This window comes from Pezoporus flaviventris, unplaced genomic scaffold (genome assembly GCF_033815535.1).
Source record: "Pezoporus flaviventris isolate CSIRO_AGI_PZ_B2104156 unplaced genomic scaffold, CSIRO_AGI_Pfla_v1 ptg000077l, whole genome shotgun sequence".
Classification (NCBI taxonomy): domain Eukaryota; kingdom Metazoa; phylum Chordata; class Aves; order Psittaciformes; family Psittacidae; genus Pezoporus; species Pezoporus flaviventris.
The window spans coordinates 360,082-374,818 of record NW_026892625.1 but is presented as its reverse complement, the minus strand read 5'-3'; the positions used below and the strand labels follow the sequence as shown (position 1 = coordinate 374,818).

Here is a 14,737-nt window from a genome sequence, read left to right as displayed (position 1 = left end):
AAAAGCAACCCGTACAGTGGAGAAACATGAAGAGCCAGTGCACTTACTACACGGGACAGCATCTGAACCACATGAATCTCAACCAGTGGGATTTACGTTATTTCTCCTTCCTAGTAGCTGGTGCAGTGCTGTGTTTTTTTATTTTAGTCTAATAACAATGCTGATAACACACCAATGTTCTTAGTTGTTGCTAAGTAATGTTTACCCCGATGATGGACTCTTCAGTCTCATGCTCTGCCAGCGAGGAGGGGCAGGAGAAGACAGAAGGAAGCAGAAAGGACACGTGACCCAAACTAACCAAAGGGGCGTTCCATACCACAGCACATCATGCTTGGTATATAAACTGGGGGGGATTACCTGGAAGTCCCAGATCACTGCTCGGGTCAGGCTGAGTATCAGTCACTGGGTGGTGAGTAATTGTATTCTCTCCCCTTGTTATTTCCCTTATCCTAGTTACTGGACTGTTCTTAACCTGTGGGATTTACGTTATTTCAATTCTTCTTCCCATCCCTCTGGGAGCACGGGGGGAGGGAGGAAGGGGGGAGCGATCAAGAGGCTGTGTGGTTCTGAGTTACTGGATGAGCTTAAACCACGACAGTTCTTTGTGGCGCCCAGCATGAGGCACATAGGGTTGAGATAACGGCAGATCTGACCAGAGTGTCAATTTGTATTTGTGTCTAATTGTATTTGTCTAATTGTACAAATTGTGTAAGTGTCTAATTGTATTTGTGATAAGCATGCATTGTTTCAGATTAATAGTCGCTTGTCACAATGTTGATTTATTTGCTCTCAGAGTTGTTGCACTTGGTCTTGGAGTTTCAGCATGTCATACCTTACTTGCAGCCAGTATTTGCTGTTTTAGTGTTTATCAGCTTTGAGGCCTGGGCTAAGTTTCTTGTTTCGCTGTACTTTACAGTAATGACTTGTGGTACAATAGTCATTGATCATGAAACTGGTCTGGCTTGCATTCTCAGTGTGGCCATCATCTCTATACTATGGGAGGCATGTAATGGGAATTTTTAGGAACTACACATCGTTTTTTTCATCTTTGGGTGGTAAACCTATGAAGGGGCTGTTCCCTCACACCCTCTGCTCCCCCATTAGACAATTTACAGCAGCATTTGAGAATTCTAAAGTTTTTTGATGGCCTTTGGATACCCTTGAAACCAGCCTGCTGCTTTTCCTGGGAATCAGCATATTGCCACAAATACAGCATGTGTTTTACCCACAGTAATCCCACCTTGAGAATGCTTGATTTTGTTTGATCTCGAAAGCTAAGCAGGGTCTGGCTCAGTGATAGGCACTATAGCTAAACAAAAGGACCAATCCATGCCAATATCAGTTGCCCCTATAAGCAAGGGGAAAAGCAAACGAGAGGCACAAAGAGCAACCCGTGCAGTGAAGAAAGATGAAGACCCAAAGCGTGTACTAGAGGGGACAGCATCTGAATGAGAGTTATTGATTTAGGAATCAGAGAAAGAGATAACTTCTCGATCCCATACCTCAACCGAGCTGCGGAATATATGAAAAGTTTTCAGCCATCTTCCGGGTGAGCATATCGTCACCTGGTTGCTCCAATGCTGGGACAATGGAGCTGAGAGTCACGAACTAGAAGGTAGGGAAGCCAAGCAGCTGGGATGAGTTGCTAGGGAAGGGGGAATTGACAAAGCAATTGCAAAAGAGAAATGAGCCCTCAGCCTTTGGAGGCGGCTCTTGGCAGCTGTGAAGGAAAGGTATACTAGCAAGGACAATGTTATGTATCACTCAGCCAAGTGGACCACGATAGAGAGGCTTCCAGTACCTGAGGGAATCAGCCATTCTAGAGATCTGTCATAGGCTGGATGCCAGGAATGCACCGATCAATCCAGATGAAGTCGAATGTACGCAACCCATGTGACGGTAACTTACACAGAGTGCACCATCATCATACGCCCACTCATTGGCATCAATGACCTGGCATGACATAGCACCAACAGTGGATGAAGTGACTCATCAACTCCAAGAGTTCAAAGACAATCTCACCCATTCCATCATTTCAGCAGTGGAAAAACTCCTGACCCAGGTGTTCAAACAATTGAGAGACGATCTATCCAGCTCTCCACGTGTACCAACCCACATCTCAGCTATTAACAGAAGGCACCCTACTGCTTGAGAGAGAAGATATAGGAGGTACGCACCATGGGGCACCCTATGGTTTTACCTGTGGGATCACAGAGAAGACGTGAAAAAGTGGGATGGAAAATCTACCTCAGTTCTGGAGCAACGGGTGTGTGAATTGGGTAACAACTGTCAAGGATGATCCTCCCATGAAAGTTGCTGCTCCAGTCTTGGGTGAACAGCTTCCTAGATGGACTGGAAGAGCTGCTTCTACTCAAACACCTGTGATAAGGAATACTAATCCCCTTGTACAAGATATAAGTGGAGAATCTTATGATCACTAGTAGAGGGGCCCTGCCTCCAGCCACATGGAGGAGAGGGACAATCAGGTTTACTGGACAGTGTGTATCAGATGGCCGGGCACATCAGTCCCACAGAACTAATAAGGTGTTAGGACATAGCGGTACACAATGTACCTTGATGCCATCAAGCTATGAAGGGGTGGAGCACATTTCTATTTCTGGAGTGACAGGAGGATCCCAAGAGTTGACTGTACTGGAGGCTGAAATGGGCCTAAATGGGAAGGAATGGCAAAAGCACCCCATTGTGACTGGTCCAGAGACTCCAGTCATCCTTGGCATAGACTACCTCAGGAGAGGGTACTTCAAAGACCCAAAAGGGTACCGATGGGCTTTTGGTGTTGCTTCATTGGAGATGGAGGAAATGAAAAAGCTGTCCACCTTGCCTGGTCTCTCAGAGGATCCTTCTGTTCTGGGGTTGCTGAAGGTCGAAGAACGAGTGCCAATCGCGACCACAACAGTGCACCGGCAGCAATATTGCACCAACCGAGACTCCCTGATTCCCATCCATAAGCTGATCTGTAGACTGGAGAGCCAAGGAGTGATCAGCAGGACCTGCTCACCCTTTAATAGGCCCATATGGCCAGTGCGAAAGTCTAACAGACAGCGGAGACTAACAGTAGACTTTCATGGCCTGACTGAAGGCATACCACCCTTGAGTGCTGAGGTACCAGACATGCTAGGACTTCAATATGAACAGGAGGCAAAGGCAGCCAAGTGGTAGGCCACAATTGATATTGCCAATACATTCTTCTCAATTCCTTTGGCAGCAGAGTGCAGGCCATAGTTTGCTTTTATTTGGAGGGGTGTCCAGTACACTTAAGAACCGACTGCCCCAGGGGTGGAAGCACAGCCCTACCATCTGCCATGGAGTGATCCAGACTGCACTGGAACAGGGGCAAGCTCCAGAACACCTGCAGTGTATTGATGACATTATTGTGTGGGGCAATACAGTCGGAGAACTTTTTGAGAAAGGGAGGAAAATAATCAAAATCCCGCTGAAAGCAATAAAAACGGAGTAAGGTCAAGGATCCTGCACAGGAGATTCAGTTTTTGGGAATAAAATGGCAAGATGGACATCGCCAGATGTGATCAACAATATAACGGCAGTGTTTCCACCAAGTAATAAGAAAGAAATACAAGCTTTCTTAGGCGTTGTGGGGTTCTGGGGATTGCACATCCTCAGTTACAGTAAGATTGTAAGCCCTCTCTATCACGTGATTCTGAAAAAGAATGATTTTAAATGGGGCCCTGAAAACCAGCAAGGCTTTGAATAAATTAAAAGAGAGATAGTTCAATGCAGTATCACTCGGGCCAGTCAGGACAGGGCAAGATGTGAACCATGTGCTTTATACTGTAGCTGGGGAGAATGGTCCTACCAGGAGCCTCTGTCAGAGAGCTCCAAGGGAAATTCAAGGTCAAATCCTCACCTTTTGGAGTCGGGGATACAGAGGATCTGAGGCCAGCTATACCCCAAGTGAAAAACAGATACTGGCAGCCTCTGAAGGGGTTTGAGCTGCTTCAGAAGTGATGATTGGCACTGAAGCACAGCTCCTCTTGGCACCCAGGTTGTCCGTGCTGGGCTGGATGTTCACAGGCAGAGTCTCCTCTACACATCATGCAACCAATGCTACATGGAGTAAGTGGGCTGCACTAATTACACAACAAGCTTGAGTAGGACATTCCAGTCATCAAGGAATTTTTGTAGTCATCATGGACTGCCCAGAGGGCAAAGATTTTGGAATGTCACCAGAGGAGGAGGTGATGCGTGCTGAAGAGGGCCCACCATACAATAAACTGTCAGAAAGAGAAAAGCAATATGCCTTGTTTACTGATGGGTCCTGCTGTATTGTGGAAAAGCATCAGAGATGGGAGGCAGCTGTATGGAGTCCTTGACGACAAGTTGCAGAAACACTGGTGAAGGAGAGGGTGAATCAAGTCAGTTTGCAGAGGTGAAAGCCATCCAGCTGGCCCTGGACATTGCTGAACGAGAAAAGTGGCTAGTACTTTATCTCTATACTGACTCATGGATGGTGGCAAATGCCCTGTGAGGGTGATTGCAGCAGTGGAAGCAGAGCAACTGGAAAGGCAGAGGGAAACCCATGTGGGCTGCTGCCCTGGGGCAAGATATCACTGCCTGGGTGCAGAACCTGGTGGTGAAGGTACGCCACTTGGATGGTTGTGTACCAAGGAGTTGGGCCTCTGCGGGACACTAGAACAACCAACAGGTAGATAAAGCTGCTAATATTGAAGTGCCTCAGATGGATTTTTATGGCAACAGAAGGGTGTATTATTTTTAGCCCATTACACCTGATGCCATCAGGGCAGAGATGCAACATATAAATGGGCTCGAGATCGAGGGGTGGACTTAACAATGGACACTATTGCCCAGGTTATGCACGAATGTGAAACATGTGCTGCAGTTAAGAAAGCCAAGCAGTTAGTCTCTCTGGTATGGAGGACAATGGCTGAAGTACAAATACAGGGAAGCCTGGCAGGCTGACTACATCACAGTCCCACCAACCTTCCAAGGCAAGTGCCATGTGCTTACCATGGTGGAAGCAACCCCCTGGTGGCTGGAAACATACACTGTGCCTCGCTGCTGCCCAGAACACTATCCTCGGCCTTGAGAAACAAGTCTTGTGGCCACACGGCACCCCAGAAATAACTGAGTCAGACAATGGGACTCATTTCTGTAACAACCTTATAGACACTTGTGCCAAAGAGCATGGCACTGAGTGGGTATATCACATCCCCTACCATTCACCAGCCTCTGGGAAAATCAAGTGGTACACTGGGCTGTAAAAAGCTACACTGAGAGCAATGGGTGGTGAAACTTTCAAACATTGGGATACACGTTTCCCAAAAGCCACCTGATTAGTCAGTTGTCGTGGTTTAAACCCAGTCAGGTAACTTGTTCACTCACTCCCAGTGAGTGGTGCCGAGCTGACAACAATCGAGGTCCGTCCCCCCCCCCCCCCCACCGGGGCTCTCCCCTTCCCCACTCCCGGAGGAACGGGGAGGAGGATCGAAAGAGTGCAACTCCTACAGGTTGAGACAAGAACAGTCCAGCAACCAATGTACAACACAAATCACCACCGCTACTATCAACTACAACAATGATAAGGGAAAATAACAAGGGAAGAGAATACGATACCACCGGCCAAGAAAACGAGTCCCCACCCGGAAGCCCATGTCCTTCCGGGTAACTCCCAGTTACCTCCTGGGCATGACATGCTGTGGTATGGAGTACCTCTTTGGTCAGTTTGGGTCAGGTGTCCTGTCTCTGCTTCCTCCTGGCTTCCCCTCCTCCCTGTCAGAGCATGAGGCTCACGAAGTCCTTGGCCAAACCAAAACATCGCTATCAGCTCTGTTCACAGGCCGAAAGTCAAAACACAGCACTGCACCAGCTACCAAGAAGGAGAAAAATGACTGCTACTGCTGAACCCAGGACATCAGTACTGGGGGTCTGCCAACAGGGCTGGCCCCATCTATTCATAACTTTTATGTACTGTAGAGGCAGATAAATTTCCTGTGGTGCACATAAAAAAATTTGCTGGGAAGACAGTCTGGGTTATTCCTTCTTCAGGTAAAGGCAAACCCATTTGTGGGATTGCTTTCACTCACAGACCTGGATTTGCTTTGTGGGTAATGTGGGAAGATAGTTAGGTCAGGTGTGTATCTCAAGGGGATTTAATTTTGGGGGAAACAGCCAATGAACTCAATTGTATGCTATTGCCTGCTATATAACGCTTCAAAACCCATCAGCTAGATGGCCATCTCCACCTCTCCTGGTTTTGAAAAGAATATATATGCTGTCATGATAATCAGCAGAGAAGCATAGAATTTTAGATCATTTAGGGTTGGAAAGGACCTTAAGATCATCTAGTTCCAACCCCTCTGCAAGTCACAGGAACAGCCAGCAGCAGAACTGTCTTGAGGTCACTGTCGACTGACCTGGACTTCCCTCCGGTCATCAACTCAAGAAAGAATTAACTTTTTTGAAGCCAGATGAGCTCAGCAGTTACTAGACGTGTTTGGCGGTGTCGTCAGCAGGCAACAATGCAGCACTACACACTGTCTCTCCTGCCCTGAAAGACTGTTACAAGAGATGGAGCATGACTTAATGGACTGATGGGTCCTGCTGTATTGTGGAAAAGCATCAGAGATGGGAGGCAGCTGTATGGAGTCCTTGACGACAAGTTGCAGAAACACTGGTGAAGGAGAGGGTGAATCAAGTCAGTTTGCAGAGGTGAAAGCCATCCAGCTGGCCCTGGACATTGCTGAACGAGAAAAGTGGCTAGTACTTTATCTCTATACTGACTCATGGATGGTGGCAAATGCCCTGTGAGGGTGATTGCAGCAATAGAAGCAGAGCAACTGGAAAGGCAGAGGGAAACCCATGTGGGCTGCTGCCCTGGAGCAAGATATCACTGCCTGGGTGCAGAACCTGGTGGTGAAGGTATTCCATGTAGATGCTCATGTACGCAAGAGTGGGGTCACCTAAGAACACTAGAACAACCAACAGTTGGATAAAGCTGCTAAGACTGAAGTCGCTCAGATGGACTTAGATTAGCAACATAAGAGTGCATGGCATTGAGTGAATATATCACATTGTACCAGCCTCTGGTACAGTGGGCTGTTCAAAACTACACTGAGAGCAATGGGTGTTGGGACTTTCAAACATTGGGATACACATTTACCAAAAGACTCCTGATTGGTCAATGCCAGAGAATGTGCCAACAGGGCTGACCCAGCCCAGTCAGAACTTCTACATACTGTAGAAGGAGATAAATTTCCTGTGGTGCACATAAAGAATTTGCTGGGAAGACAGTCTGGGTTATTCCTGCTTCAGGTAAAGGCAAACCTGCTTGTGGGATTGCTTTTGCTCAGTGACCTAGATATACTTAGTGGGTAATGCGGGAAGATGGGGAAGTCCGGTTTGTACCTCAAGGGGGTTCGATTTTAAGGGAAAACAGCCAATGAACTCAGTTGTATACTGTTGCCTGCTATGTAGTCCTTTTATAGTCCACCAACTAGATGTCTTCAGGTCACCAGCAACTGGCCCTGACTTCCCTCTGACCATCATCCCAACAAAAAAAATGCACTTTGACGAAAGCAGACAAGCTCAGCAGTGACCAGATGAGTTCCACAGAGTCATCAGCAGGCAACAATCCAACACTGCACACCACCTCTCCTGCTCTGAAAGACTGTTACAAGAGATGGAGCCTGACATCATGGACTGGATGAACTCAGCAGCTTTATAGGGATTGGGACATGCACTAAGGAATGATCTCTCTCTTTGTGTCTGTGTGTATGTGTATGTATATGTGTATATATATATATATATATATATAAAAGGTTCAGCAGTAGCAATCATTTTTCTCCTTCTTAGTAGCTGGTGCAGTGCTGTGATTTTGACTTTCAGCATGGGAACAATGCTGATAACACCAATGTTTTTACTTGTTGCTAGGTAATGTTTACTCTTACCAAGGACTTTCTGAGTCTCATGCTCTGCCAGGGAGAAGGGGAAGCCAGAAGGAAGCAGAGACAGGACACCTGACCCAAACTAACCAAAGGGGTATTCCATACCACATCATGTCATGCCCACTATATAAACTGGGGGCAGTTACCTGGAAGGGCTAGATTGCTGCTTGGGTTGGGCTGGGTGTCGGTCGGTGAGTGGTGAGCAGTTGTATTCTCTTCCCTTGTTATTTCCCTTATCCTTATTATTGGTGGTAGCAGTAGTGGTTACGTGTTATACCTTAGTTATTGGACTGTTCTTATCTCAGCCTGTGGGAGTTACATTTTTTTGATTCTCCTCCCCATCCCTCCCGGACCAGGGGGAAGAAGGTGGGGGGGGAGTGAGTGATCAGCTGCCTGGTTCTGAGTTACCAGCTGGGCTTAAATCAGGACGTTTTGTCTGTAAAGTTATTTCAGAAAAGATACTTAAAAATCCCAAAACAAAACAAAAAAAAACCACAAAAGATCCAACAAGACAAATAACCCAAACACACAAGAAATGAGAGTACATAGAAAAAAGGCAATTTATTTCTTTCTGTTAAATTTCTTCAAAGTGGGCAAAAGCCTAGCCCATCTTCCTTTCACCTCTTTAAATGTGTGTGTGTTGCTGAAGCTGTAGCTTGAAGTACTGCATCTGTCCAGCCTCTGACAGTATTCAGTAATGAATTTCTTTCTGCTTTGCTTCGCCTACCTGTACTGAGCAGATATGAAACAAGACTAAATATCATTACACATACTAGGCTGTGAAGTATGACAGAATGAAGCTGCAGAATGGTATGTGCCAGTGGCAGATTAATGGGTTTACTCATTTAAAAAAATAAATAATATAATTAATGTTACTGTCTTTCTGGGCAGAAAACACAGTAGTGGCGAGCAGGTACCTAGTGCACTACCATCACCAACTCTTCTTTCTGCAGCAGATGACCGTAATGAGGTAAGCTAAGAATGGGTTTGCTTAGTCATTTTTCCTATTTGCATTTTGGGGTGGTTTACACTAGCAGGACAACTAGAGTAGCATCTGTATCTCCAGATAGCTTAGCTAAAACCTAAACCACCAGCAGACAAGTAGTACTAGATGCTTTTATCAAAGTTAACAGGTTTAAATATTAAAATTCAAGTTAAGCTAAGAGGCAACAGTCAATTTTAATTGTTTCTGCAGAGAAAACTGAAATACCAGTAGATTTATTACATGTCTTGTTAGAAATCTTGACTTTGAACAGGGCTACTATGTGTCAAATAAGTAAAAAGTTTTTTCATTAGGCAGGTATTTTAAGAATTTGTAGTGCTATATCTATGTATCAATTCTGCTTTCAAACATAAATTTATCTTCTAAAAATGTCTTAAGGAGGGAATAGGGTGATGTGTTAAGTATTGTCACAAAGAAGAAGTGTTTTATTATTGGAACAAACAAACAAACCCCAAACCAAAACCCCACGAATCTCAAGCATAACATGTTTTCTCAGGATAAGAAGACCAAGACCTGGCCTCCCAAGGCACCCTGGCAACATCCATCCTCTGTCATGAGCACCCTACCCAGTCAGAATACACCTTTGTATCCCATGAGCAGCCCTATCAGCCAGTGGAGCGATACCATGCAGATCCTGCAGTCACCCATGTGGGCAGCAGCCAATGACTGTGCTCCAGCAGCAGGGCTTTCCTCTAACTTTGCTTATGTGCCGAAGCAATCACAGCAGGCTTCCCAGCAAAAACAGATGAATAAGGACTTTAAAACTTTCCCAGGGAAGCATGAATGCAGACCATCTTACCTGCATCAGTACTGACTACTTCTCATGTTGGGAAATGGGGCCAAAAACATAAATTACCTGTACTTTGTTTCACAATTGTGTATTGGTTATATCCTGTTTATCTCATTAAATATGGAACTGAGGGGGTTTGGGTGAGATATGCAAAGTCTTGAATTCTGATTTACAGTGCTGAGCAAATATGACCAATATGTTTGTTTGGTATACAGGAAGCAGCCCAAAACTGTAATGTAGAAATGCTTTTAAAAACATGTATATTGCCTTTACTTTCAAAAGTTGGTGGTTTGTTTGTTTGTTTGTTTGGTTGGTTGGTTTTGTTTGTTTGGTTTTTTTGTTTGTTTGGGGGTTTTTGTTTGTTTTGTTTTTTTAAGAAGTGCTGAAGGACTACCGTACAGGAAAGACTATATTTTATAACTATTTTTCATATAGATTTATAATTAAACATCTTACTGAAACACATTGAATATGTTGAAGCAAATATATAATGGTATCTTTGCTCAACACTGTTTAAATTTATAATGGCCAAGCTGTAAAGCCTTTGTATTCTCCATAAATGGTTGTGGGCAGCTCTTTTTAAATGAAGTGCAGCAGCAGCTTTCTGTGTGCCACACAAGCGTGTCCATGGTAAGCCTGCTGCAGAAAGAGTTGCAAAATTGAGTTTTGTGGTAGTTTCCTTACTCTAAGTAAAGATCAGCAACAGAACCACTCAGCTTGTGTCACAAATGTTACCTGAGCTTAAAGCAGATAGCATCTGTGTGGATAATAAGACACTGGTTTTCGAACAAATACAGTTTCTTACTGCTTTGTTTGGCCAAAGGCATATCCACACAGTGCTTGTTAAGTGTGTGAAAGTATAGCCAAAAAGACTACCTGCATATGTTTAAAGTCTTATTTCAGGTGCTATAGTCGATTAAAAATTGTGAGCTGGCTCAGATTAAGTACTGAAATGTGGGGTAGCAGTTAGTTAAAAGAAATTTTTTTTTTTAATTTTTTTTAATTTTTTTTTAAGAATAAAGCAATTATTTGCAGTCAGTGTGTGCCATTAAGTGAATCTGTGGAATTAGGAATAATCTTCCAACCAAAATGGATCTGGAAGAGTGGTACTTAAAAATTGAAGGACAATGGTAAATGTATGTATAGCTATCCCACTGTATATTAATTGAGATTACAGAAGACTTTATATAGTTAGATCTTATTTAAATTTTCAAATTTCATTTTTGAAAGAGTCTAAAACCCACACTATTTTCTGGTATAAGAGTTTTGACAGTATTAATCTTATTTTTGTATTTTTCTGAAGTCATATTCTAATATGTTAACTACCAGTACAATAGGTTATTAGTTCTAACAACATAATTTTTCAACGAACATAAAGAACATTTGTTGGTTTTGGTTTTACAAACTAAGTACATCTATATCTAAAGATACCAAAAATCTAAATACATTTTATATATATATATATATGTGTAAAAAGCGTACACAACACTAAGGCTAGTAAACAAACGTGGGTATTTAAAACCCATCCATCTTTTTTGTTTGTTTGGTGACGGGCTGTATTTGCAGGCCCAGATTGTTACCTTTTGTGCTGTTTGAGGATGCCAATGTTGCCTGTATTTATACTGTCACCATGTTTTCTGAAACTTCATACTTACTATGTTTAAAAAGATTCATTTGCTGTACATAGACTTTTTACTGCAATGTGCTTGCACAATCAGTGTGGCTTCTGTCTGTAAATTGTTTATGGTCTGTACTACTATGATTTTGAAAACCCTGCTGAAAATGTTAGTGGTTATTTAACTTGATGAATGGTTTTGAGTTTCCTAAACTTTGTCATTTACAGCTAATATTAAAGCCTAAATTTGGTTGTACTTACTGGTTATTCATACTAAGATCAAAATGGAAATTAATAAAAACACTTAATTTTGAACTTTTCTAACAAGTGCCAAAATTATTGCTATATTTTTTGCAGTTTGTTCATAATGACAAATGCTGGCAAGTTTCCAGACCTACAGAAGCAAATTGTGAAAAAAGAGCAAGTCTGCCTGCAGTTTGACCACGTTGGTTCTACTCTGTCCTTTGCTTCCATCATTCTGAACACTGGTAATTTTAAGAATTGTTGCACTTGGCAAATTATTTTTGCCATTAAACTTCATTTACACTGCCAAGTGCAAGGGTTTGGTGCTCAGTTAACTTACCCTTATTGCAGTACTTCTTGTGAATAGCTAATGCTTCTGAACTAAGACTGTGCATTTTGTATTTTAAGGCTTCTGTAAAAGCAAACTATTTGCTTTAATAAAGATATACATTTAATAGGTCATACTGTTTAAAATATGCACCTTGCTGAAAATGAACCTTAAAGTATAACTTTGGTTTGTAAACACAGATCTTATTTCATTAACATGGGATTATTTAACAGTTTGAAAATTGTCAACTGCGTACTTACTGACTCATTGTATAAAGCTGAACTTTATGCACTGTACAATTTAAAGCATCTTTAAGGCTACTTTTCCAAGTAGAATGCACTGAAGAACATGATACAGAAAATACCTTAGCAGCGTCTCTGAACATGCAGTGCTGATGAACATTAGCATACCAACTTGAATTTTTTAGGAATCAATGTAAATAACTGATGGTAGTGAGCAAATTGTAAACTTCCCCCAACTCCTAATAAGGCTATATCAATCATGCCACTGAAATACAGTATCTGAGGTGTGTAGGCTGTGCTCTTTCTGGGTCAGAGTACCCAAGTGTACAGCAGACTGTAATTGCTGACAAACACCCAGGAAGTGTATGAGTCTACTGCAAGAGTTTACTTGTTTACAGAGTCTGCAGTACAGAGCATTTCAAGCAAAAAGGAAAAGTCGTGACACAAGTAGGGCAAACACACAGCCTTCTCTCACTGGAATAAAAGCTCTGTTTCTCCTTTGTGCCTGATTGCCACATTATGCAGCAGTCTCACCCTTCCTAGAGATGTTAACATTTCTGCTTCACAAAAACACTGAGTTGCTCCTTTTTTAATGTGTTACATGAATCCAGAATATATTATAATTTACAAAGAACATCTTTAATTTATTAAGTTCCTATGATACAAGGTACAAAACAGTCTTCTGCTTCCATCTATGGCAACAATTGACTGACTTTGTTGTGTTGGAGGTAAAAGTTACCCAGCTAAATGCTTCCCTACTATTGTACAGTCTTAGTCATGAAAGTCTGCTTCATGAGACTGCACAGGGCCTCCAAACGCACCTTTGGTAGCACTGTCCTGACCACCAGGCTATGTTCAGAATTACACTACATGGGAGTTTTTCGGGGGGGGGGGGGGGGGGGGGGGAAGGGGGACTATGATAATATCACCCTTAAGTTCTGCTTACAGCAAGAGGAAAGAAGCTAGCCTAATATTACATGAAAAGTTACATTCACATTTTCAACATAAACGCATAGATGACTTTTTACCTGTCTGTCAAAACCACACCTCAGCTCACAAAGCAAGACTCTTAAGTAGTTCTAGAGATGGTTAAAGCATTGCTGCTCGTGTCCAGGTATGTGCAGTCAGTCTATGGTCTTCTGATGGGTGGTGCTGCATCAGCAATTGTAGCTAAGTAAATGAGGTTTCTGTGCAGGATATGCTGGTACCTATGAGAGGAAGAAACAGAGTACATGGGAAATGAAATAATGTATTCTTTTCTAGCAAACTAGTCACTTTTGTAACCTGATCAATAGTTGCTGTTAGGGAAAAAAATAGCAAACTATGAAAATAACAATAATAAATCAGAGCAAATGCCTCTCTATCCAGTTCTTGTTCTAGAGCACAGAATGCTGCACTGAACTGCACTCTGTAACCAGGTATGTGCTACAAACCGACTGACAGCAAACACATTAAGCTCTTTCTCTGGTCAGTACGAAAAAGATGCAGAGCTTCAGGGAGCAGCCCAGAGGTAGGAGATAACACAGCTCCACTGCTGGGCTGGCCTAAGGGTGCAGCCAGCACGAACGCAGGCTCGGGGGCTGCTGCCAAACTGCCTGTCGTGCAGGTCCCTTGCAAGTTCAGCAAGAGCCGAGCTGCTGCAGAGACACAAGTTGACACTCGCTCTCTGCAAATACCACCGTTTTACACACACACCGGGGGCAGGGAGAAGCTTGACCAACAGCATTGGTTTTCATGCTAACACAGAACAAAAACCTTAGCAGAAAGGCGCGGGCATCAGATTCAGTCTATGCAGTGGTATTTTCGCTTTACAGATTCGTGAAAGTAATTTTTGGGAAGCCTTTTAAGCAGCGCAACCGCACTTTCTTTTTAACGTAGGAAAGCTCTAGAGAGCAGGAACCGCCTTTCACTCTCATCAAGAATGTGGGGCTCAGGAAGCTCTCGGGGCTCGGGCTGGCCCGAAGGAGGCAGGAGGCCGGGGGCGGGGGGATCAGCGCCTGCTCGGCGCCCGCGGGGTCTCGACCCACTGCACGCATTCGGTGGCCCGGCCCTTGCTCTGGTACTCCACGATGCACCGGATCAGCTGGTCGTTCTCCTCCAGCAGCTAGGGCACAGAAATGCGCTGTCACCGCCCGCCGCGACCAGCTATCGCTCCACAGCCAGGGCCAGCTCTACCTCAGACAAACTGGGAGGGGCCGTGCCGCCACCAGTGCCACTACTGCCGCGGCCCCTACGGCCAGCGCTCACCCACTGCAACGTCTGCTGGTTCACCTCCACCTTCCCGCGCAGACGCTCCGGCACGAACGCCACCGACATGTCTCTGCCGCCACCGCCCCGCGCAAGGGCTGACGGGAACCGACGACCCGGTCCCAGGCTGGGAACCACCCCGAGCCGGGGCTTCAGCGAACTCTTTATTCGGGTTTTACATAAAATAAAAACAAAAGAACAAAAGAAAGAAGGCCTCAGTGCAGCGGCGCAGGGCAGCTGCAGGCAATCCCGCCGGAAGGGCTAGATTCTCCTCCCCCCCCTCCCAGGGCCGAGCGCCTGTATTTACAACACATGGTGTTTAAATA

The 14,737-nt window shown here is 44.2% G+C and overlaps 2 protein-coding genes across 17 annotated transcripts in view; one reads left to right on the top strand and one right to left on the bottom strand.

The window, feature by feature from the left end:
* LOC133279421 (granule associated Rac and RHOG effector protein 1-like) overlaps positions 1-14,737 on the top strand; it is a 340,966-nt gene that overhangs the window by 79,489 nt on the left and 246,740 nt on the right. For 9 of the 16 annotated variants that reach the window (XM_061473115.1, XM_061473124.1, XM_061473117.1 and 6 more), the window contains 2 exons: positions 8,835-8,913; positions 9,443-10,053. The exons of 3 other annotated variants lie outside the window; for them this stretch is intronic. In XM_061473115.1, coding sequence (XP_061329099.1) covers positions 8,835-8,913; positions 9,443-9,760 — 397 coding nt within the window. In that variant the 3' untranslated portion in view covers positions 9,761-10,053. Of the gene's footprint in view, positions 1-7,591; positions 8,196-8,834; positions 8,914-9,442; positions 10,054-14,737 lie in introns of those variants that run through there. 4 more of the 16 variants (XR_009746884.1, XR_009746885.1, XM_061473127.1 and 1 more) reach the window with 3 other exon arrangements.
* LOC133279427 (SS18-like protein 2) lies at positions 13,095-14,514 on the bottom strand. Its single transcript, XM_061473136.1, has 3 exons — positions 14,412-14,514; positions 14,192-14,268; positions 13,095-13,372 (listed from the first exon to the last, which is right to left on the bottom strand). Exons 1-3 carry the CDS (start codon positions 14,478-14,480, stop codon positions 13,294-13,296), a joined length of 225 nt encoding a protein of 74 aa, XP_061329120.1. The 5' UTR covers positions 14,481-14,514; the 3' UTR covers positions 13,095-13,293.